Here is a 24,414-nt window from a genome sequence, read left to right on the forward strand (position 1 = left end):
AGTCGTCGGAAAGCTCTCCGGCGACTCCCTTGGTATCCGATTCTTCGTCTTCTTTCCTACCCCCAGCTCAGCTCCCTCATCGTCTTCCTTCCCCTTTGGGGAGTGGGGGGGGGGTTTCTGGGTCTTTCTCCTCCACGATCTGTTGAGCGTGGAGGAGGGTGCTCGGTGCCCCGTTGTATTTTTGTATTTGGGGTCTTCTTGTGTGTTCGGGTGGGGCATGTCTCCCCCCCTTGTGTGAGGGAACCCCTCTTACTAATCTGTCTGTGCTACTGCAGGTGCTACATCCGTGGGAGACGACCTTGGACAAGTGTGGGCCACTGGGGCTGCAGGGTCGTGCCTAGCATCCACTAACTTGCTGCAGCGTCTAGCGAGGTCTGGGGCGGTGACCCATAGAGCGGTCTCCAATTCCATGAGCTCCACGGCCGCTTATGCTGCTCCCCCGCCTGGTCTACACTACCCCATGCTGTGTGGTGACGCCGTCTGCCACTGTACTAGGGCCGCCTCGCCGCGCCGTACCGAGGGCGGGTATGCTGCCGCCGCCGCCGCCTGGGTTCTTCGTGTTGCCTGCCCCAGACTTCCGCTGTTTTCCAATAGCTCGCCCCTGGGACCGGCTGCCAGTACCCAGGTTCCCGCTGGCTGCCAATACTACCGAAATGATGATGGCTGCACTGGCCGTACCTGCCGCTGATCTGGTTACTGCTGCTGGCCTGGCTGCCTTTGCTGTGTCTGCCGATGTTCCTGCCACTCCTGAGATGGTTGCTGTACCTGTCGCTCCTGCTGCTCCTGCCCCTGTCCATGCTGGGCCCTTCCGGACAGGTGCAGTTGGGCCGTGTTGCCTTTGGCAATAGCCCCGACTCTGGCCTAGATGGCAGGACCTGACGACTATCCTGCGTGAGCTGACGAAGGAGAAGTAGAGGAGGAAGCTGTCGTCTTCGTAATCTTCTTCGTCGTCTGCTGCCACCAACCTCTTCCCTTCGACTAAGAAGTCTCCTTCGGGAACTTCTTCAGGGCCCGTCTCACCTCGGTGGGACGGGGGTCCTTCTGCTGGTCCTCCTGCTCCTTCGGGAGCGGGGCCCGCCTCCTTCCGCAAGGAGGAGGAAGACAGGGACCAGAGGAGCACCGGTTTCGACCGGTTTTTTCCTCGCCTGGTGTTTACCAGGATCCGGCTCGGCCTCTTGTTCGCGAGAGATCCCGAGTGTACGCTCTTCCTCGGGAGACCGTGCGCCAAGGTTTTGGTGCCAGAGTTCGCTCGGCACCAGGACCGCGGCACGGAACAGAAGGCTGGTGAGAGCCGCTCAGGTGACTCTCGCCAGGCCAGCAGCCGCTCTCGACGAGAGCGGCCTGCCGGTACCCAGGGTGGACGTGACGGTCTCTGACCGGCCACGAGTTCAGGCAGTGAAGAGATTTTCCCCGGCCATTGGCACCAGACTTCGGCTGGTGCCATCGGCTCGATGGGCCGCGACTGGTTCCCCCCTAAGAAGGCTCCTTCGGGAACTTCTAAGGGCCCTGTCCCACCCCGGTGGGTACGGGGGGGGTCCTTCGCTGGTCCTCCTCATGCCTTCGGGAGCAGGGCCCGCCTCCCCTCCGCACGGAAGAGGAAGGCGGGGACCAGAGGAGACCGGGTTCTTCCCTCGCCTGGTATTAGTGGCGTTGCCGCTAAAGCCAGGATCCGGCTCGGCCATCTCGTTCGCGAGAGATCCCGTGTGTACACTCTCCCATAGATTACCGTGCAGCCAAAGTGCTCGCACCAAAGTTCGCTCGGCGCCAGAACTGCGGCACGGAGCAGAAGGCTGGTGACTCTCGCCAGGCTAGCGGCCGCTATCGCAGCGACCAGTGGTAACCCGGGTAGACAAGACGGTCCCATGACCGGCCACAGGCTGAGGCTGGGAAGGGGACCTTCCCCGATTGGTTGGTGCCGGCCTCGGCTGGTACCAGCGGTTCGACGCGCCGCGAGAACACACACCGGTCTCACCGCAGTGATCTTGCAGGTCTTCTGACCGTTGTCCCGCAGGGATCGGGCGGATAGGGAGACTAGCAGCAGCTCTTCTGACACACGAGATCAGGGCCGCTGTTCTCTGGTCCAGCCGTTTTCCCCAGGGAAAGCCGCTTGACTAGGCCTGCAGGTTGATGATCGCCTGCAGCCCCCATAGCCTGCTGGTTCTACCAACAAGACTAAAGGGGAGCTTCGGGTTCTTCCTCTCCGTGCCTTCAAACTTCCTCGGTTTTACATCGGGAAGATTGAGGCCACAGCGGGAGATCGTGAGGGGCGCGCCCTGCACGATCCCGTCATGACGCGTACGTACCAGGCACGATCTTCGGACCGACCAGGACGTACGCGCAAATGGCAGGAGGAGATCGAGAGGGGTCTGTCGCGGTTCCCCCTCCTGAAGTGAGAGGTTCTCTTCGAATATGCTCTTGTTCGAGGGGCTTGAGTCCTACTCCGCAAGATGCTGGTGACTTTCCTAGATCCAGACGATTTTTTTACCAGGTCATTGTGCCGATTTCGTTAGCACAACGACCTCGGGAAGTTACGCCGCTCCCAACCAGCAGAGCCCGTGTCACGGCTCAATTGTTCTAGAGCCTGAAGAAGGGAAACCAGACTGACGGCGGTTTTGCCGCGTTCGCAGCTTATCGACTCGGTTTCTGGACCAGGCAAGATCCCTCGTCTTCGGACGAGATGGCTTGTTCAGGTCTAGCCGATTGAACAAGCCCCCCCCCTTTTTTTCGGTCCTCCTGAGAGGTTTCGACCGCAACGAGGACTGGAATAAGAGGACAGTATCGGCTCCCTCCTGTCAGGTTTCGATCAGCCCCACCCCAGACGAAGTTCACAGCGGCGGCAGGCACGCGGACGCTTACCCTACAGTAAGAGTTCGTAACCCTCCTGGGGGGGGGGGGGGGGGGAAGCGGGAAGCCATCGCCGCGGTTGATGGCTGCTGCTCCTACTCTTCTTCTTCAACTGCTAGTGTGCTGGGAAGGGTGAGCGAGAATCCAATTCCTCCTCTATTTCCTCTCTCCTTTATGGTTACGAGGGAAACAAAAAAAAGTGGGGATCCTACAGAGACTTCTCTGTAAGATCCCACGTTGCAGACTGCGCTACCAAGGGGGACCTTCGGGTCCTACCTGACGTAACCCCGCTTGTTGAGAGGAATCCTGCCCCGTTCCCGATTTATTGTTACCACGATAATTGGGAACCTCGCTAATGCTCGAATTCCTAGTTTTCTTAGCGTTGGAAGAAGACTGCCGCTGAAGGAAGATATCTCACAGTAGGCGACCAATCCTGGAATAGAGAAGAATGGACGGGAACATCCAGTTTGGCTTGAACTTCGTCTTCGGTATTCTGTTCACCATTGAAGCTTTCCCTCGGGGAAGACTTCTCCTTCACTCTCTTCATTAGAGAGATCGAAGGCGATCGATCTCCAACCCATATTCTCTTTTCTTGGAAGGAAAAGAATTTAGGATGGAGATCGTTGTTCAGAATCCTACAAATATACTACGTATATTATCCTCGCGACATGATTCTGCTAAGCAGTTGAATTGTCCGAGGTGTAGGCGCACATCCTAGTTTACTCTACGGATCGTGACCTAGACGAAAAGTATTCTAATTGAACTGCAACTCGAGGCTGCCTGCAACCTCCCATGAGTTTTCCAGTTTTGTACATGAACTTTCCTGTCAGATATATATACTTAGCTTACGTCTCTGACGTCACGACAGAATTCAAAACTCGCGGCACACGTGACAGGTAGGTCAGGTGATCTACCTTACCCGCCGCTGGGTGGCGGGTGTAAGAACCAATCCCACTTTCTTGTCAGATTTTCTCTGTCGCCCGGCTTGACAACACCTGTTGTTAAGTCCTCACGATAGTTGGATTTATTTCTCGTTGCCAGGATTATTTGGATTGACTTTTTGGTGAAGTACCCTTTGTCCGTTGGCTTGGCATACGCTATTTTGGATTGATGGTTTGGATTTTTCTCTGGTTTATTTTTCTTGTAATGGCTGATTCTGATCTTAAAAAAATCTACCGATTTTTCGAGTGTGCTCTGTGAGTGAATCTAAGTAAGGCTACCTAAAGCATCGGTAGATCCTCACAACAATGTATGTATGGGTTGTAGAGGTAATGAATAACCCGTGTAAGGAGTGAAATGAAAAAGGGTTGGATGAAGATGGATGGAAGTCTCTTTCTTCCTATTTAAGGAAGTTAGAGAAAGATAGGGTCCGTAAAGCTTCTTCTAGGAGCTCTAGTAGATCGCGTATTAGCGAACTTGATGTAGAGAACCCTGCTGTAGAATTAGTACCTTCTCCAGTTTCAGCCCCTGCTCCCAGCATCGAACCTGAAGATTCACATTCGGAGGTGGCCTCCATGGAGCCACGATTCGGAGTATGGAGAGCAAAATCTCTCTAGAAGGTAAGAGTGATAGTGCCAGTGAATTGTGGCAGTGCCCCTAGTGCAGTGGAGGGTGCGTCTGACCGGCTCACTAACGCTTCCAGGCCTAGACCTCTTCCAGACTCCCAGACCCAGTGGAGGAGGAAAGTCAACAGCCGCAGGAAGGTTAGGGAGAACCCCCACCGGTCAGACGTCCCCTCGGCAGATCCTGTTGCACGTTCCCAGGCTGCCTTGGATCGAGCCAAGAAAGAAGTGTTGCGCCAGTGCTTCTCTTCGTCATCTTCGCCCTCTCCTAAGCACGGATGGAGCGCCTCGGAGGTCTTGCGCCCTCTCAAGAGAGCCTGGATGGCACTTTGCGCCCTTTCTTCCCTCCAGCCCTGAATCACTTTACAGGAAGAGACGGAGGTTAGGAAACCAAGAGATCCAGAGAATCACCAGAAACCCTCTTTCTCCTCCTCCCTCGACCCTCATCTCCAGTTGAAGCGTTCGAGAGATCGCCGGCGCGCATCCTGGCAGGTCTGCAGGCGCAGATCTCAGCTCTGGCTGACTCCTTGGCAGGGAGTTCTCACCGTCGGAAGGACGTCTCGCTCCCGGTGAAGAAGTCTAAGAAGGACCGCATGGATTTCTCGCCTCCTGCAGGAAGGTATCAAGAGCCTCGCAGCCGCGCTTCTTTTGATCAAGAACACAATAGGGACTTCTCTCCGAGTAGGCGCTTCTCACCCCTGAGCAGGCGACAAGAGCCTGGGAAACTTCTCGCGCCAAGCAGGCGCTCTTCTCCTGGTAGCCGTTCGTCCAGAGTTAGACAAAAGGAACAGGACGAACGTTTCTTCTAGCAGGCGCTCTTTGCCAAGGATCCGTTCTACCCCTGGCAGGGGCGTCAAGAGCCTGACAGGCGCCAGGATTCTAGTAAATACCAGGAGTTTGGTAAGTGCACCTCTCCAAGCAGGCGCTCTTCGCCAGGAAGCCGCTCTCCCTTGGACAGGCAAGCGCCTGGTAGGCGCATTTCGCCTGAAGTTCGCTTTTCGCCAGAGACAATCTCTCCTCTTGGCAGACGCTGAGAAGCGAGTAGGCGCCCAGAGCCTAGTAGGCGCCAAGAAACCAGTAGGCTCCGATCACCGAGCAGGCGCCTTCCCAGATTGCCGCTCTCTTCTGGACAGGCACACAGAGCCTCGTAGGCGTCTACCCGTCTGGTAGGCGCTCTTCGCGGAGAGCATTTCTCCCCGTGGCAGGCCGCCAAGAGTCTGGCACCGCTCTTCTCCTGGCAGGCTTTCCCCCCCTGGGCACGGCCTTAGGATATGACAAGCGCGCCTCTTCTAGAGGCGCTCTCTAGAAAGAGCTCTCCTCCCCAGGCAGCTGCTCTTTGAAGCGTCATTCTTCCGAAGAGGATCAAGAGGATACGGATGAAGAGTTATCAAGGATTCTTTGGTCTCTTCAATACAAGAGGCTTACAGACCTCTTTTTGCAAGAATTTGGAGATTCACTTTTTGCTGTTGCTCCTCCTTCACCGGCTTCTTTGTTTCGACGGCGAAGACTACAAAACTAATTCGTACGTCAAGATGAAGCCTACCGTCTCGATGAAGAAGGCCCTTTAAAGGTTTTGGTGATTGGTTGGTCTCCAAGGAGGAAAAAGGAAAGACCGTTTTTTCTTTCCCGCCTTCCAAGTTGACGGGAAACGATGGGCTTTTGGTACGAGTCAGGGGAGCCTTTGGGTCCTGGTTCTTCCTCATCCTTGGACTCGGACTTCTCTTCGTTGGTGGTATTCCGCTCGTTCGCTCGGCTCTTAATTCAGCAAAAAGACGACGTGGGGAATGAGTGAGTTGGACCACCTTCTGAAGGAATGTTCCGGGTCCCCTCGAAGTATTTAACTTCCTTGACTGGTCCCTGGAAGTGTTAGCAAAGGAGACGCAAGCCCAGGAGTCCCTTTCACCCGAAGATTTACGTTCTGTCCTGTCTTGTATGGACAAGGCAGTGAGAGATGGCTCTGGCAAGGTAGCTTCTCTTTTCGGAGCTGGAGTTATCAAGAAGAGGGCAGTGTACTGCTCTTTCTGACTAAAGCAGTTTTCGCATTGCACAGAGGGCCTCTCTGTTGTATGCTCAACTCTCACCCCAACTTTTCCCGAAGAAGATTATCCAGGACATCTCGAGTGCCCTTTCAGCGAAGGCCACGCAGGATATGTTGGCCCAATCTGCTAGGATTCCTAGGACTTCTTTCCAACCTAAACCCAAGAAAGAAGCAACTACATGAGGCAACGGCCTTGGAAGCTACCGCTATGGCAGCTTTCCAGGCTGTCTCCTGGCTGGATCTGTGATCCCTCACAGTATGCAAAGTTGCTGCTTCTTCTGGACGGCAAACCTGTGGGCCAACCTGCTTCTCAGGAGGAGGGACACTGTCCTAACTCGTATAGCCAGGTCTGTGGGCCCAGAGTCGGCATTGGGTCTAAGGAATGGACTATTGTTGGGTTCCTCCTCTCCCTTCCCTGGAGAGATGGTGGATGCTGTGGTAGACAAGCGCAGAGCTGAAGATAGCGATCGTCTTGTCCACCAGGCAGTTGCTAAGGCATCTGGGCCGTCTCGTGCAACTGCAGTTAGGCCCTTGAGCCAAGCTAGCTCTTCCTCCGCCCCCTAGAAGACTCCTCCTTTGAAGGGGGTGCGAGGAAAGACCCAGCCTTCTTTCTTTGCTCCAAAAGGGGAGCAATAGCCCTCCTTTCAACCCCTGTTCTCTCGCTGGAAGGGAGGTAAGCTAAAGAAGAAGAGAGGGAAACGCTAGGGATGGTGTTCCCCCTCAGCTGTTGCCATCGGTGGGTGGGTGCCTGGCAAGCCATTGGGCAACAAGGCAGCACTATGGACCCAAGACCTGGGTGGTAGATGTCCTTCGGGAGGGATATCTCCTTCCCTTCGAGTCAAGGCCACCCCTCACCGACAACCTGGTCCAACTTCGAACTTACATCCCTGGTTCTGCCAAGGATCTGGCACTCAAGGAAAAAGTGCTATCAATGCTGAGCAAGGGAGCTGTGGAAGTCTTATGAGATCCGTCACCAGGGTTCTAAAACCGACTTTTCCAAGTGGAGAAGGCTACGGGGGCTGGAGATTCATTCACCAGACTCGGTTCACAATGGAGATGGCACGTTCCATACTTGCTTCTATTAGGGAGAATGACTTCATGCTTTCGGTGGACCTGAAGGATGCATATTTTCAGATACCCATCCATCAGTCCTCCAGGAAGAACCTTCGCTTTATCCTTGAGGGGACGGTGTCCCAATTCAGGGCACTTTGCTTCAGACTTTTGACCGCCCCTCAGGTGTTCACGGGTTTTCACCTTGGTGTTGCTTGGGCCCACTCAGTCGGGATACGTCTCGTGAGGTATCTCAACGACTGGCTAGTCCTGGTGAGCAAGCTCTCGCAGTTGCTACAAGACAGGGATCGACTTCTCGATTTTTGTTGCGAGCTAGGGATCATGATAAATTTCGAGAAGTCGGACCTCATTCCCAAGAAGAGGATAAAGCACCTGGACATGCTGATAGATATTGTAGCAGCATGAGTCTTCCCTGCAGACTCGAGAATCAGCAAGTTCAGGTAAGCAGCTCAGCTGTTTCTGTCTTGACAGGAACAGCCAGCTTGGCTTTGGCAGGTAGTGATCAATCGCCTGTCATCACCAGAGAAGCTAGTTAGTTCCTCATGGGCGACTTCACCTGTGGTCTCTTCAATGGAGACTAAATGAGTGTTGGTCACAGGCTTGGGATCCTCAATCCTTACTCATCCCTCTTAACAGGAGAAGTGAGGGAGGAGTTTGCCTGGTGGCTAGACGACAGGAACCTCTTACTAGGAGTGGAGTTGCACACTCCCCTCCGGACATGCTCCTGTTCTCAGAGTCATCAAATGAGGGTTGGGGTGCATGCACACCTGGAGGAGTTGCTGACTGCAGGAGTGTGGAATTGACATGACAAGCACCTTCATATCAACATTCTGGAACTCATGGGGGCTTTCTTAGCCCTCCAAGTTCCGGGATTGGGTGATGGAACACTCTGTGGCGTCGATGAGCGACAACACCACATTATAGTGGCATGTCAACAGACAGGGGGGCCTAATATCTCTCCCGTTGCATCAGTTGACAGTGCAGGTGCACAAGTGGGCTGCAGTGCACTTGGTACAGCTGTCAGCCAGATACATTCTAGGCAAGAGGAATGTAGTGGCAGACATGCTCAGCCACCAGAATTAGGTGATTGAGACAGAATGGTCTCTACACCCAGACGTGGCAGAAAGGTTCTTCAACCCATGAGGGCGTCCAGTAGTGGATCTGTTCGCCACCCGGCACAACAGAAAACTTCTGGTTTTCTTCTCCGTGATGCCAGACCCATGGGCAGCTGCAGAGGATGCGTTCCAACATTCATGGGACAACCTCAAAATTTATGCCTTTCCCCCGTTATGGTATCCCGATCTGTTTGCTTTTCTCTGCAAGGCACCACGAGAGATTTCCCCCGTAGCATAACCTTCTGTGTCAGCTGCACATAGAAAAGTACATCTCAGTAGTACAATCCCTTTGTCTTCACAGCTGGCGGTTATCCACCATCTCTTGCGAGCAAGAGGATTTTCTCACCAAGCAGCAACAGAGATGGCAGGGTACCTCAGACAGTCTTCAGCAGCAGTGTACCTGGGAAAGTGGTCTGTCTTCTGTGGTTGGTGTCATGGACGGGGAGTCTCTCTGCTCAGAGCCACTCTTCAACAGATTGTGGATTTCCTAGTCTTTCTTTGTCGAGAGAAGCTCCTCTCTGTCTCTGTAGTCAAGGGCTATGGTCCACCTTGACCCTGGTCCTGAAACTGTGAGTAGTGGATATTTCCTCCTCAATGGAGATATCTCTTATGAGGAGCTTCGAGAGGTCTTGCCCACCCAGGGAACTCAGGCCTCCTGAGTGCGATGTGATTCTTGTCTTAAGGAGCTTGACTCTTGAACCTTACAAGCCACTCCGAGAGTCGTCAGACAGGGATCTGACCCTCAAGACCGTCCTTTTGCTGGCCCTGGGATCGGCAAAGAGAGTAGGTGAGCTTCATGGTCTCTCTTATAATGTTAAACATTCAAGGGGATGGGGACATTCAAGGGGATGGGGATCTCTTACGCTTGATTTTGTCCTGGATTTCGTAGGGAAGACTCAGAATCCTTTGGTTCCTGACGATGGATTCGAATCCTTTACGATCCCCTCCCTGGAGGACTTTTGTGGTAATAACCCAGATGAGATGCTACTTTGTCCCGTTAGAGTGCTACGGCACTATCTGAAGAGAACTTGGCATCTCTGGCCTGATTGTCGATGCCTCTTCGTTAGCACTGGGGTGACCAAGAAGGATGTGTCTAAGAACACTATCTCTTTTTGGCTTCATGAGGTGATCAGGAAAGCGTACTATTCATAAGAGGCTTCGCTTGCCTCCCTCTTATGAATTGGGGTCCAGAGGTCTAGCCATTGGTCTTGCAGTTCTCATACTCCTTTCAATTGGACAGAGGCCAGGTTCCCCCCCTTGCTCTTATGACCAGGACAGGAACCTTGGTTGGGCGAACACCAGTCTGTTCACATGACTCAGATTCCTCCTACCAATAAGTGAGTCTTCCTTATGTAAAGGACCGAGGGTTTGTATTAAGTGTAGGAACAAATCACAGTTTTTTAAAGTAAATTGTATTTTTCCTAATTATACAAACCTGAAGTCCTGTAGGCCCACCTCATGCCACACCTCAATCTGTTCTTGGGCATACAGCAAAGTGGAATGTTTACGTCCAGTCATGCAGGACTCCCGACTATCGGACAAGCAGGTACTGCCTAACTATCTGTTTGTTATTCTTTAACGACCGAATTCCAGCCTACGCTGAGAGTAATTCCTTATGAAAAGTACCTGTATCGTTAGGAAAAATACAATTTACTTTAAAAAATGGTGATTTATGTTTGAAGGCTCAGCCTTGTGATATAATTCTTTCTTTTCATGTTGTTACTCTTCATTGCTAGAAATGTTGAGATTTACCCCCATGTAATTGGTGATTGTCTCCATCCACCTTGTATCAGAACCTTATGTCAAACACTGCAGTCACACACATGGCAGTATTTAAGTTTTTATTAAAGATACATTGATGTTTCTAATTCTATATTCAAGCATCGTTGCTTCTTTCAGTTTCGTTTTTATTTAATGGATTTCATAAATTCCAGGCACCATCACAAACATAAAAAGCAGAGAAGTAAGAAAAGGGAAGACAGATCTCGCTCACGTAGTCCCAGTCTCAGTGAGGATAGTCTTTCAGAAGTAGAAGAGCTGCTCCAAATAAAAGATGACCCAAGTAAGAAATCAAATTAATGAATGCACATGGTTATTTGTTTTTTTTTGTGTGAGAAATCATTATATATTCAAGTATCTTGTATACCTGTAATAAAATTTAAGTGAATCTTGTATACCTGTAATAAAATATAAGTGAATCTTGTATACCTGTAATAAAATTTAAGTGAATCTTGTAGTATACCTGTAATGAATTTAAGTGAAAGGGACATAGACAGGTAAAAAATGACCAGTAACATGGAATTCACAAATTCATGGTTTGTTCGTACACAATATACAAACCCTTGGTCCTTTACATTACGAATCACTTTCAGTGTAGGCTGGAATATGGCCATTAATTCTTGATAGAAAAGTATATCTTAGTTTTACCTGACCATTGAGCTGATCAACAGCTCTCCTTGGGCTGGCCCAAAGGATTAGATATTTTTACGTAGCTAGGAACCAATTGGTTACCTAGCAATGGGACCTACAGCTTATTGTGGGATCCAAACCACATTATATCAAGAAATGAATTTATATCACCAGAAATAAATTCCTCTAGTTCCACTCAGCCAACGATTTTCTTGAACAAGGTGGTTAGGCAGTAACTACCATCTGGCAGTTAGGTAGGCCCACCTGCCCTGCCTAGATGTAAACACTCCACTTTGCTTTCGCTGTCTTCCAACGAAGACTTGTTTGTGAGCTTTGCTGACTAGCCATTAAAGATGATTTCCTGGTGGGATCTTTCTTTTATTATTTTGAATGAATATATATACAGTGGTACCTCGAGATACGAAATTAATCCGTTTCAAGGCGGCCTTCGTATAATGAGTTTTTCATATCTTGGAACACATTTTACATGTAAAATGGCTAATCCGTTCCAAGCCCTCCAAAAACACGCCATTAAATTTCATAATAAAGCTAAATTGACCTATAAACAATGAAATACTACAACAATTTGGACCATTCAATACCTAAATTAAGAATAAAAATCCAAAACCTGTAAATAAAGTGTATATTAGTGTACAAGAAATATTATTACTGTAACGTAAAATGTGGAAGCTTACCTTTCGAATGAGGCTATCTCCGATAGTGGCGGAAGAGGAGGAGGAGGAGGACAAACGGCAGATAACATACGTACGTACGTACGTACACTTAACTTTACGAAAACACATAAAAAATTTAAGGAAAACATAAAACTAAAATTTACGAAACACCTTAACAAAACTGTAACACTTAACTTACAAAAATCTAGAAATTACGTAAAAAAATTTTTTTTTTTCATTTTTTAATTTAATTTTTTTTTTTTTTTACTTTTACGTAGGTTTTTTTTTTTTTTTTATACAGAATTTCCACTTCATCACCGCTTTCAACGTTCTGTTTTTTTCATCACTTGGTTCTTCCTTTTTGCTTTCAACTTCTGTTTTTTTTACCCTTGTTCTTCCTTTTTGCTTTCAACTTTCTTTTGTTTTTTATCCACTTGGTTCTTCCTTTTGCTTACTCCTGCTAATGCTGAAGGCCTCTTTAAAAAAATAATGATCCAAGGAAGATTGCCTCTGCCTACTTTTCACAATGTTCCTGAAACGACTCAGGCAAACGTCATCGAACTGCGCAAGCATACGACCTGTGTGAGCCTTTTCGGGGTGTCTTTTTTCGATAAACGATTGCACTTTATGAAAAGCGCCTAGAATATCCTTAATTTCTGCCGTTGTCATAGGCTCCTCCTCCTCTTCCTCGCTGCTGCTAGAGAACTCCTCTTGAACGACGTTAAGTTGCATGGCCTCCAACTCCTTCAGGTCATCCGTCGTAAGCTCCTCTTGTGCTCCTCGAGAAGGTCGTTGATGTCGTCCTTGTCGATGACCAGCCCCATGGACTTGCCGAGTGCAACGATCTCGTCAAGATCTGGTTCCAAAAACAGTTTCGGGATCGTCAACTGTTTCTGACTCTGCAGCACCAGCTTCGCCCACGTCGAATCCCTCGAAGTCTCTGGCGGATACAGCATCAGGCCAGAGTTTCCTCCACGAGGAATTCAAGGTTCGCCTCGAAACCTCCTGCCAAGCTAGGTCAATGAGTCGGATGCAAATGACGATGTCGAAATGCTCCTTCCAAAATTGACGCAAGGTGAGGTTTGTGGTATTGGTGATGTCGAAACATCTCTGAAAAGATGTTTCGTGTACAGCTTCTTAAAGTTCGCTATCACTTGCTGGTCCATGGGCTGGAGGAGAGGGGTGGTGTTGGGCGGGTCGGAAGAAAAAGAATCTTAACGAAGGAATACTCCGCTAGGATATCTTCCTCGAGGCCAGGAGGGTGGGGAGGGGCATTGTCCAACACCAGCAGACATTTCAGGGGGTGAGCGCTTTCTTGCACAAAACTCTTAACGTCTGGCCGAACACAGATGTAACCCACTCGGGAACAAAAGCCTCGTTACCCAGGCTTTTGCATTAGCCCTCCACATCACTGGAAGCTTCTCCTTCAACACTTTGTGGGCCTTGAAGGCTCGAGGAGTCTCGGAGTTGATACATCAGTAGGGGGCTTCACCTTGCAATCCCCACTGGCGTCGAACAAAGTGCGAGCGTAAGCCTGTCTTTCATAGGCTTATGCCCGGGTAGCTTCTTCTCTTCCTCGTGATGTACGTCCGGCGAGGCATTTTTTTCCCCAAAAAAGGCCAGTCTCATCACAGTTGAAAACCTGCTGAGAAAACTGTAGCTTCCTTGGTCATCATCTCGTCGAAAGTCTTCTTAAATGCTTCGGCCGCTTTCGTGTCCGAGCTGGCCAGCCTCCCCATGACGCACCACCGAATGGATGCAGTCTGTTTACGGAATTTCTCGAACCAGCCATGCGAAGCCTTGAACTCTGGGGTTGGCGTTGAAGTCCCTTTCCTCTCCTCGTCTTCCGCCTGCGCAATCAAATCGCCGAGAATAGCACTTGTGGGCTTGTGAGCGATTGCCGTCTCCGTTTTATCCAGATGAGGAGCAGCCGTTCCATCTTGTCGCGCACATGGCTCCTCTTGCTGGACAGAATAGTGATGCCCTTCGACGGTGTAGTTGCTTTGATGGCATCCTTCTGTTTAAGGATGGTGCCTATTGTCGACGGATTATGGCCGTATTCCTTTGCGATCACACTCAATCGCATACCAGCTTCGTACTTCTTTATGATATCCATCTTTGTCTCCAAAGAGAGCATGCGCTTCTTTCCGTGAATTTCAACTTTCTTGGGACCCATGACTACGTTAATTTACGTAAAGTTACACAATATACAGTCTTCGCACAACACGATAATATGTACTGCAACGAAATCACTAACGAATTTACGTTACTAAATGAAATCGTTGGAGCGAACGAATGCTGATTGTGTACGGTAAAGTTTCGGGTGTGGAGTGGCCGAGCTAAGGGACGCCAACACGTAAGTATAGAAGATGCATGATGGGAGGGATGCTGTCCAATCAGAGAGAAGGATCTCATGGCTTGGCTAGCATCAGGAACCAATGGGAGAGCAGGAGGATGGTGGCGAGTCTACTATAACTAAGATGGCGGCGTGCGGCGCGAGTTTCAAAATTGTTATGGGGCGAATCTCGGACTTTCAGAAACCTTTCGTATCTTGAAAACTTTTCGTATGTAGAGCAGTAAAATTTTTCGCATTGGCTTTCGTAACTTGGATTTTTCGTAAGTTGAGCCTTTCGTATCTCGAGGTACTACTGTACAGTGGGCCCCCTGTACTCGAGTTCTCTGGATTCGCGGACTCGCGCACTTGCGAATTTCTCTCTGGAACATATATCCCCATTATTCGCTGGAAATTCGCCTATTGGAGGTATTTATCTTTGGGAAATATCCACAAATTCCTGTTTTTTTAATCAATTTTATCATAAAATGCACAAAACTATTAAAAAAAACAGGTATATAAATATTTAGTGGATTTTCTTGAGTTTTACCTAACAAAATAGGCCATTTTAAGCCTTTTTTTTTTAAGGGTTCCAACTATTCACGGAGGGGTCTGGTACGCATCCCCTGCGAATACGGGGGACCATTGTATATTGAGTTTGGTGTTAATAATTAATTGACTTTAATAATTATTATACAAACCCATTTTTGTGATAGCCTTGCTAACTGCCTTTCTACTTTATGTGTTATGAGTCAGTGGCAAGGGTGTGCCTATACCCTTATTGCATATTTTTGCCCTTTTGCGCTTTGGAAATTACTGAGGGGAACTTTGGAGGTTTGTCCTTAATTTTTCTTCCGATATTTCCTCTTCTCTTTCGTCCTTTCATAGGTTAACCAGAAGCCGGCAGAGAATGAATTGACTACACCTGGTATCTTGCACCTGTTCCTCCCTCGAGTGGCGGGAGATGATGTCCCCTACATCAGCGATGGTTTGAAAGTTTGAATCTTTTGTCCGCCATGTAGGGAACCTACAGCGGTATAATTGTTCGATAAGACACTTCAATAAAATGCTTATAGTATATACTTACCCCATAATTACATGATTAGAGCCCTCCCTCCTCCCTGCTGATGGACATAGGGCATGAACAAACCGAGCTTTTTGCTTACAGTTATTCCTACTCTCCTGCTAGTTGGCAGAACTAGTCACCTTCACAATAGTTTGAAGTGTTACCCACGAAATTTTGAATTCAAGCTGCAGTGTAAGTGGAACTTATTATAGCTATGTATTTACTGGGTAAGTATATACAAATCTTCATTTGATTATTAAAATGTCATTTTACTGTCCTACCGTATGGGACTGCCCAAAGCTCTGGCCCTGTCTGCAGCAGTGAGGGCAAAGCTTGTTAAGTACATACTGGAAGTCATATCCACCCAGCCTCTTGACATTTTCTAGGAAGTTGGTGTGATTTTGACTGACAATCATTTCTTCACACTCAATTCATGATGTTTTACATTACAGGCTACCTTCTGAGGAATCCCACACTCTCTTTTCCATACTGATCCATTTTCCAGCCTTCCTTTTGTGTTTGCCACAGCTCAGGCCTTGTTGGCAGAGTTGAGGGTTGCACTGGAGAATATGCTGGTTGTATATGTGTAGCCAGCCACTATGATCGACTCTTCTGTGTGGAAATTAAATTGGTCATTGGAATAGGCACTTTATCAGACCCTTCCTCAACTTGGATTTGGCTAAAAAGCTTTTGTTCTCTGTCATGACTTAATTGTCCTATATGAGAATGTTCTTAAGAAGATCCTAGCTACTATCAAGTAGCAGCAGTGATTTATTATTACCTTTATTTTCAGATAACAGTGATTTGACTTCTTCGGTGATAACAAACTGCGATTAACAGCCTTGGTATCCCTCATGTGCATACTCTTATGTCTAGACACCCAGGATATAGAGGCATCCAGTAGTTGAATTCCATAATTGAGTTTATGAGCTGAGTCCCATACCTTTCAGTTGGAATTCAGGGCCACAGTTTTTCACTTCCCTGATTGAAAAACATATCAAATTCATGGTCCTTTGAAGGCGTCAGGGCAAAATTGAGGTGGCGGCACTGTGCTAGTCTTGCCTTCTCACCTGAACCAGACTACTTTTACCTCAAACTTGTAGCACTTGTATGAAATCCTTCATGTGGATGATGTGTCTTTATTACTTCTTGCATTTTTACCAGAGAATATTCTTTGGTCGTACTACAAAGTTCCAACCTTGCTGTTAAACCCATAATAGTACAAAGATCATGCGATTTTCTGACCTTCTTCACTTAGAGTATTGCCTATCTCTGCACCCTGGTTTAAATTTTTGTACTTAAAGCAGTAATATCTTTCCCCCTAATTAGCATATGCAGGCACATGTAAACTGAATATTAGCTATTTTTTTTTTACATATTGCAAGTGCCCCCCTTCTGGGCACTGCAACTCCTGTAAAAATAAGTCTGGACAGCACAAGGGATGATCTAATCACCATTGTTGCCACCAGAGGCACTGGCAAGGAGGATACCTAGGCAGGTGATGGTTCTTTTTCCTTTTAGTCATCCAGGTAACAAAAGACCACAGGATTGGGCACTTGTAAACTATGGGTTTGTTTAATTAAGAAGTTGAGATTTGTTTGAATTAAACTTTTTCCATTTTCTTAGCATTTGAAACTTTTGTACTTCTAGCTTATTCTTAACAGTGTTCATTTTACAAAGCAGTTACTATTTTTACAGTACACTGTGATTAAGTATTTTGGTAATTTCTGACATATGTAGTAATAGTTTCATTAAAATGTTCATTGCAGCATACCAGTTTCCTCAATCTTCAAAACTTGGGAAGCAGTCTCCCTCTCCACCTCCAAGTCAGCCGCAGTTGCAGCCTGTGGGAGTGGATTTTTTTCCAATTGGTGGTTCAGTTGGATTTGAAAAAGAAGGTGCAGGAGAAGTATCTCTATCCATTGAAGAAACAAATAAGATAAGAGCAAAGTTAGGCTTGAAGCCATTAAAGGTATGGTTCTCATAGATTCTTAATGGTTTGTTTTTATATGTAATTATCTCTTTCTCACTCTCTCAATTAGAAAAATGTGACAAGGAAGAGAGACAAGAAAATGGGAAATGTGAATTTCATCCTATTAAATTTTGAATTCTCGTCATGTATATGTTCTTGTGTTACACAGAAAAGATGAGATTCTCTAGTTCTAGTTGGCATTCCTTGCATCCTTGTCCCATCAACCCTCTGGTAAGAGACCCGAGTTGTTGTTTGCGTTGTTTAGAGCAGATGTAAATTACTTTACAGTAATCTGAATCTTAGGCATACAGGCTTCTGTAATTTCTGCTCAGTTGGATTGATTTATAAAGCCAGGGCTTGGAGGAGAAAAAGAACGGAATAGACTCAAGAAAGAAGTGAAGCAAACAGTTTATAGTACAGGATACAAGAAGTGAAACAGAACAGTTGATGGTATAGGATACACTTTGAATGTGAAGCAAGAGAGAAGAATGACTGTGATGTTTAATACACAAAAGCACATTCTAAAATTAACTTCATACTTTAACCAATACAACTTGAGTAGTTAGTCCATAAACTACTGCACTAAATTAAGGAAAGTTATTAAAACATTGAACATGATGGCTGACCCAAAGAAGTGCTAACTTTGTCTGTACCTGTAAACTGATGTACTACTGTATAAAGGCACTTCCTTAAGGCAAGACGGACAGAAGAAATAAAGGCACTAAATGCTCTTTTGAGATCTTCCATAAAGTATTTAGTTAAGTACTTTAACATTTTTAAATACAATTGTAAATTGTGAAAAAGCAGGTAACACAGGAGCAGAGTGTATTGTATGGGTAAAACATGGCAGGAACCAAAACACAAATGTAACTCATCTGCCACCAGAGGGCCACTGGAGCCTGGATGCATAGACTGTTAGCTGGAAGTGAAGGATGTGGTTTATTCTGCAATGTCAGAAAGTTCATGCAGATTTACATAAGATTTTATGTAGAACAGTAATGTTAAAGTTTATATTTTTCCCAATAGGTTGATAATGTTCCAAAGAAGGAAGACGAATCCAATGAAGTAAATGAAGAAGATGAAGACATGAAAGATACTGACGGGAAGAAAGTCACTGTTGCTGGAGAGCAGTTTGTACATAAGCCTGCAGAAAATTTAGCCCAGAAACTGCAGGTACAGTATTTTATATTATTGGTTGACAAAATGTCTTGATTTAGAGAATTTTGGTGTTAGCTAGGGAATTGTATGTATTTTAACCATGTTCAGAATTCCACATGGAATAATTATATTGCCTTGAACTAGGCATCTTTTATGGCTATAGTTTTTAATTGAAATAATGGAAACAATTTGTAGTTTTATATTTGTCATTTTTGTGATGTTTTTCTAAGTTATAAGCAAAATTGTATGTAGATGAATGAGTCTAATATTTATTCCCTAAATTTTCCTTTCTAATTGTAGTGGTAAGTAAGCTCAGTAACATTATTTCTGCCATTGTAAACTCCAGTCCAAGGAATTATAAAAAGGGTAGGATTGTTGTATAGTACTTATTCAAAATAATTCTACAACTCTCTCCCTGTAGATTTTATTTTCTGGACAGGAAAATGTATTTTTATCTCTAAATTCTCATTATTGACTGTATGGGTGAGATTATAGAAAAGAATGCAAGAAGAAACTATTTAAAGAAAAGTTTACAAAACATTTTGAAAAATTTGCCTTTATGCTTCCAGGAAGAAAAGTCAAGGATACTCAAGCTCGAGTTCAAAAATCAAGCATGAGTACTAGCAAATATTTATAGTTGTTGTCAAGATTACTTGCAGAATAATTGTTATTGAAAACACAGTGATGTGGAAAAGAATACTACATCTTTTACAAAATTTTGTAAATCAACACATGGGCAGGATAAGTCAGCCAATTTGCATAGATAAAATGAAAAACAGGCAAATGCACAGCATGTCCTCTCTAAGGTCATTGATTATTAATTTGCATAAGAATATTGTTTTGAAGTGAAAGCACACACACAAATTTGTTCAGTAAGTTTTCTATCTAGCTGAGGTGTTTAGTAGTAATTTTCTGTATTTTACACTACTGAAAATGTATTTTCATTTTGTATCTAGTGTGTTTTACATAACTACCACTTTCGACCTCATCAATCCCATTGTATAGCTGGGTTGGCCACTAGAATCAACTTTTTCCATCTATTTCGATTCCTTGCATCTTCCCCCAGTCCCACCACACCCATATCTCTCCTCACCACATCCATCTGATCTGTTGACCGCCCACACTCCTCCTCCCCATCACTGGCATGTTCTTAGCTCTCTTGATTGGTTCCACCTCCTCTCTTCTTATTACATGCCATAGTATCTCAAACAAGCTTCTCCTTTACATTACATATACCACACATTCTTCTTATTTTATCTGGAGTCCCCTCCCTCCTTTCCAGATTAGTGATATTCCAGCAATCCATCTCACCATCCTCACTTGGTTTTTTCCAACAGTTCCTCTTCTTTCCTCTTAAGTGCCCAAATTTCTGCTTTACATAACAGTTCAAGCCTGATAACTGTCTTATAAATCTTCATTTTGAGCTTTAGTGGCATTTTCTTGTCTAAAACTCCAGTTACTTCTCTCCATTTTTGCCATGCTTCTTTCAGTCTCTCTCACGGCTTTCTCAGTAACTTGTTCCTTTGTTATTATTGATCCCAAGTATAGTTAAACTTATTGTTCTCCTTTAGCACTGTACCATCTTCCACCTGAATGTTTACTTTTTTATGTCCTTCTCTACTACCTTTCTTGTAGTTCTTCTTTTGTGTCTCCTATAATGACTAAATCATCAGTAAACATCAGTTCTCACAGTTCTTCGTTATTCCTTAATTCTGACGTCAGTGTGTCTGTAACAACGAGGGACAAGAATGGGCTCAGAGCTGATCCCTGATAGAGGTCAACCTCCACATGGAATGCCTCTGTCTCCCCATATTTTGTCTGTACAGTGGTTCTTGCCCCTTCATACATCATCTTCAATAACCTTCCCTACTTCTCTGGTACTCCTCTCTTTCTCAAAACATCAGTAGACTACTACTCTTGGTACCCTGTAATATGGCTTTTCAAGATCCACAAAACACTTCTAAACTTTCCTGTTTCCTTCTAGACACTTCCCTTAGACTTGTCTTACTATAAAAATAGCATCCACTGTGCTCTTTTATTTCATAAACCCAAACTGCTGCTCATATATATCTATTAAACTCTCTCCACCTTCCTTCTACTATTCTTTCTAGTATCTTTAATATGTGCTCCAAAAGCTTTATTCCTCTGTAGGTCCCACACTTTAACACGTCTCCTTTTTGTTTGTACATTTTAATTATCCAACTATCGTTCCAGTCCCTTGGCATTTCCTCTATATCCCAGATCTTTTCCGATAGTATGTGCACCCATTATTTGCCTAGATTTCCCAATGCTTTAATCATTTCTATTGTTGCCTCTGACTTTCCTGCAGCTTTATTTACTTTTCCTTTCTTTAAAGCATTCTGAGCTTCACTCTCTCTGATGTTTTGTCATTGGTCCTTCTACTGGAGGAACATTTTCCATTTCTTCACACTCATTCCCATTGTTTAATAGTTGTGAAAAATAGTCTCTCCATCTTTTTTTACATCCTCTTCCTCAATTGAAATATTTCCATTTCACTTATATAACTACCTGGTGGTTACATATAGCTGTCGTCTCCTGACGTCACTGCAGAATTTGAAATTCGCGGTAGCGCTAATGGTTTGACAGGTGATCCCTCTACTCCCGCCCTCTACCGGGTACCGGGAACCATTCCAACAATAAATCAGAAGTTTCCTGCCGTCGGAACCGATAACACGGTTCCTCTGCTGGTTGGAATTTGGATTTGATCATCTTGGTTTTCTCCTTTTGGTGATGTACCTTGAGTTTACTGATCTTTTTGCTAGCGCTATAGTTATTTTGGTTGTATATTGTGGTGATTTGTACTGCGCCCTGAGCAGGGCATTATAGTCTTGTCCGTTACGGTCACGTCCTCAACGGCAAGTACTTATTGTGTCCGACACACGGATCCATATATCCTGTCGGTACAATAAAGGCCAGCAGACTACAGAGGCAGTAACCACTGAGTCAGCGGTCTTTAAAGGTAAGGAACCTATATCTCCGGATAATTCCAACAGTTGTTATTTTAGCTGCCATTGTCCCACCACCTAATTGTGTCAATCAGCTATATGTAACCACCGGGTAAGTTATATAAGTGAAAATGACATTTTTATAATAATATAAAGTTTCACTTATATTTACCTGGTGGTTACATAACGAAGCCCGCCCTCCTCCCCTCATATGGACAGGTAGGCATGAAACTTCTGATTTATTGTTGGAATGGTTCCTGGTACCCGGTAGAGGGCGGAAGTAGAGGGATCACCTGTCAAACCATTAGCGCTACCGCAAATTTCAAATTCTGCTGTGACGTCAGGAGACGACAGCTATATGTAACCACCGGGTAAGTTTAAGTGAAACTTTATATTATTATAAAAATGTCTTTTTTCATCTTTAATAATTCCTACCTCTCCTACATCCTGCCTGTGTTTTCTTCTCACTTCTGCAATTCTGTCGATTATCTTTTCTCCCTCAGGTGTTCCCATCATCTCATACCATTCTTTCCTGCCTTCTCCCTTTGCAATCACTACCACTCTCTTTGTCTGTCTATACTCCTCTCTTGTTTGGTAGTTGTTATCTTCTTCCCACCCTCTTATGGCTATACTCTTCTACTTTACAGCTCTTTGAACCTCTTGATTCCACCACTATGTTTCTTTTTCCTGTGTTTGCTTACCACTGGTCCTCCCACACACCTCCAGTGATTCTGACATTCCACTTACATATCTCTCTCCTCTGGCTCTTTCCACTTTACTTCTGAACTCTCTTGCCTTCTTGCCCCTCAGCTTCCAAGTTCTAATCTCCTTTTCCTGGTTGGGACTTTTCTTTTCCTTATTGCTTTCACTTAAAATCTGCTGCGTACACATTGGCGCCACTGTAGCAGCGTTTTCATGGTTTTCAGTTATATTGAACAGAAGGAAAAAATACAAGTTTTAACATGTATTTCATGGTTTCATGTTCTCCATCTGGGAAGTAAAGGGTGAACATGGCCATGGTGCATGAGCCAATGAGCAGCTCCCTTTCATCCAGCTGTATTATAGTTTCGCGCTCAACCAACCACAGCCCGCTCAGCGTACCAGCACAGTAGTATTAAATGACAGACACCCGCATGGAGGAATAAAGTGATTTCTCTTCTATTTTTGCCATTATTTTGGCGGTTTTACATCATGAAAATGTCATCTAGTGATAGTGAAGTGGAGTACGAAGTCCCTAAGATTACAAGGAAGAGAAAAACAAGTGATACAAAGTGGAAATTATCTGACAATAATCTATGAACCATGTACTTGGGAACTGGGGGAAAAATACTGTAAATATGTGGTATGTTAAAATTGCCAATCTATAAAACTTATAAAAAATTTGTTTTTGGTTTACAATGAAATTGCTCATAGTGTATTTATGGTGAACAAAGAAATTTTTAACAATGTAAACAAAATTTGGGTTTTCCTATTTTCATAACAGTTTTGCATACTGGGGTATGCAAATTTTGATGTTATGATTTTTTTTTTCAACACAACATTATTGTTTTTTCGTTTTTTCGTATATGGCTAGGCAAGACGAGTAAAATAAATATAAACATGGATGTAGTAAGTCAGAGAAATGTCCAGTATTGATAGTTCAACTTTGAATGCATTTTATTCAAAATCAGCTTTTGGCAATGTCGCCCCTTTACCTCCAGACACTCATTTCTTCCATCATATTGTCAGCTTACTTAAGAGGCTCAGAGAAACTCGGCTCTTCTTAGGGGAAGTTTCCTTCCTCCTCCTAAAGAAGGGCGTAGAGGAGAAAAGTCGAAAAACTCCTATACAGAGGGCTTTACAACCGTCTCTTTGTGGTTTCGAAAATACATGGGGGCTGGAGACCAATCTTAGATGTAAGCACCCTCAATCATTTTGTCCAGAAGACAAAATTCAAGATGGAGATGAACCATTCTGTTTTTTCATCTATTCACCAGGGTGACAGGATGATAATGTTGGACATGCAGAATGCATACTTCCACATTCTGATCCATCCAGACTCCAGGAAGTATCTAAGGTTCGTCTTTTAGGACAAAGTATATCAGTTTTGAGCCCTTTGCTTCAGACTTCCAGTGGCCCCTCAAGTGTTTCCTGGAGTCCTTGCTCCTCTCTCAAAATAGCTCCACTTGAGAGGATCAACATAACTGTATCTGGATGACCAGCTGCTTCGATCCCTGTCAAAGGAAAAGTGCTTGAAGGACTTGCACAAGGTTTTTGCTTCTTACTAAGGAGCTGTGCCTTCTTTATCAACCTACAGAGGACTCAGTTCATCCCATCCCAAGAGATCCTATATGGGGGATGATTCTCAACTCTGACTTTTCGGGCTTTTTATGTCCACCAAGAGAATATCCAGCTGCCTTCTGACAATGCACAGGTTTAGCCCTTTCTTTGTGCTTGGCTCAACAATGGATGCACCTATTGGGGACATTGGCATCCATAGAGATGTTTGTCAAACTGGGCACACTGCATATCAGAGGTCTCTAATTCTTTCTTAAAGCCAACTGGGACAGGAAAACACAGCCAGACACACATGTTTACGATCACCCTGGAGATCAAAGTGGACCTGCAATGTTGGCTGTCCAAAGAAAGACTATCAAAAAGTCCCTTCAACCTCTGAACCCTGACCTAGACTTTAATTCAGACGTATCAGACTTAGGCTGGGAAGCTCTACTGGGGAATCAGGAAGTATCCAGCTTGTGGACCCCAGAGCAACAAAGTCTACATATAAATGTCAGAGAGCTGAAAGCGGTTCATCTAGGGTGTCTTGGTCTGTATGCCTTTTCACCAGCGAGGTGATAAACAAATTTCAAGCCCATCATTCAACTATGACCCTCGTAGCCCCGTTTTGGCCCTTGAAAGGAATAGTTTCCTGAACCTTCTTCGGTTATTGGTGGATTCTCCATGGCTCCTTCCCCGATAACCGTCTTTACTCAGGCAACCCCACTTCAGAAGACACCACCAAGGTTGTCCACTCTTGTCCTGACAGGCTTCAGACTGTGTGCAAGCTTGTCAGAGTGAAAGGCTTTTCAAGGGAAGCTGCTGAAGCTATTGCAAGTTGCTGGTCAGTCCTCTAGCCTTGTCTTCTGAGACATTTGTAATGCAGGTTTCTGATTTCCTCCTAGTGTATCTGAGGAATTCTAGGAATTTGCCTTCCTCTGCCATTAATCC

General features: G+C 45.5%; 1 protein-coding gene across 1 annotated transcript in view; it reads left to right on the forward strand.

Annotated features, from left to right (window-relative positions):
- Nucleotides 1-24,414, forward strand: part of LOC135219956 (U4/U6.U5 tri-snRNP-associated protein 1-like) — a 63,829-nt gene that overhangs the window by 17,030 nt on the left and 22,385 nt on the right. The window contains exons 2-4 of the mRNA XM_064257201.1: nt 10,565-10,692; nt 16,881-17,083; nt 18,110-18,256. Coding sequence (XP_064113271.1) covers nt 10,565-10,692; nt 16,881-17,083; nt 18,110-18,256 — 478 coding nt within the window. The remainder of the gene's footprint in view (nt 1-10,564; nt 10,693-16,880; nt 17,084-18,109; nt 18,257-24,414) is intronic.

This window comes from Macrobrachium nipponense, chromosome 1 (genome assembly GCF_015104395.2).
Source record: "Macrobrachium nipponense isolate FS-2020 chromosome 1, ASM1510439v2, whole genome shotgun sequence".
Lineage (NCBI taxonomy): Eukaryota > Metazoa > Arthropoda > Malacostraca > Decapoda > Palaemonidae > Macrobrachium > Macrobrachium nipponense.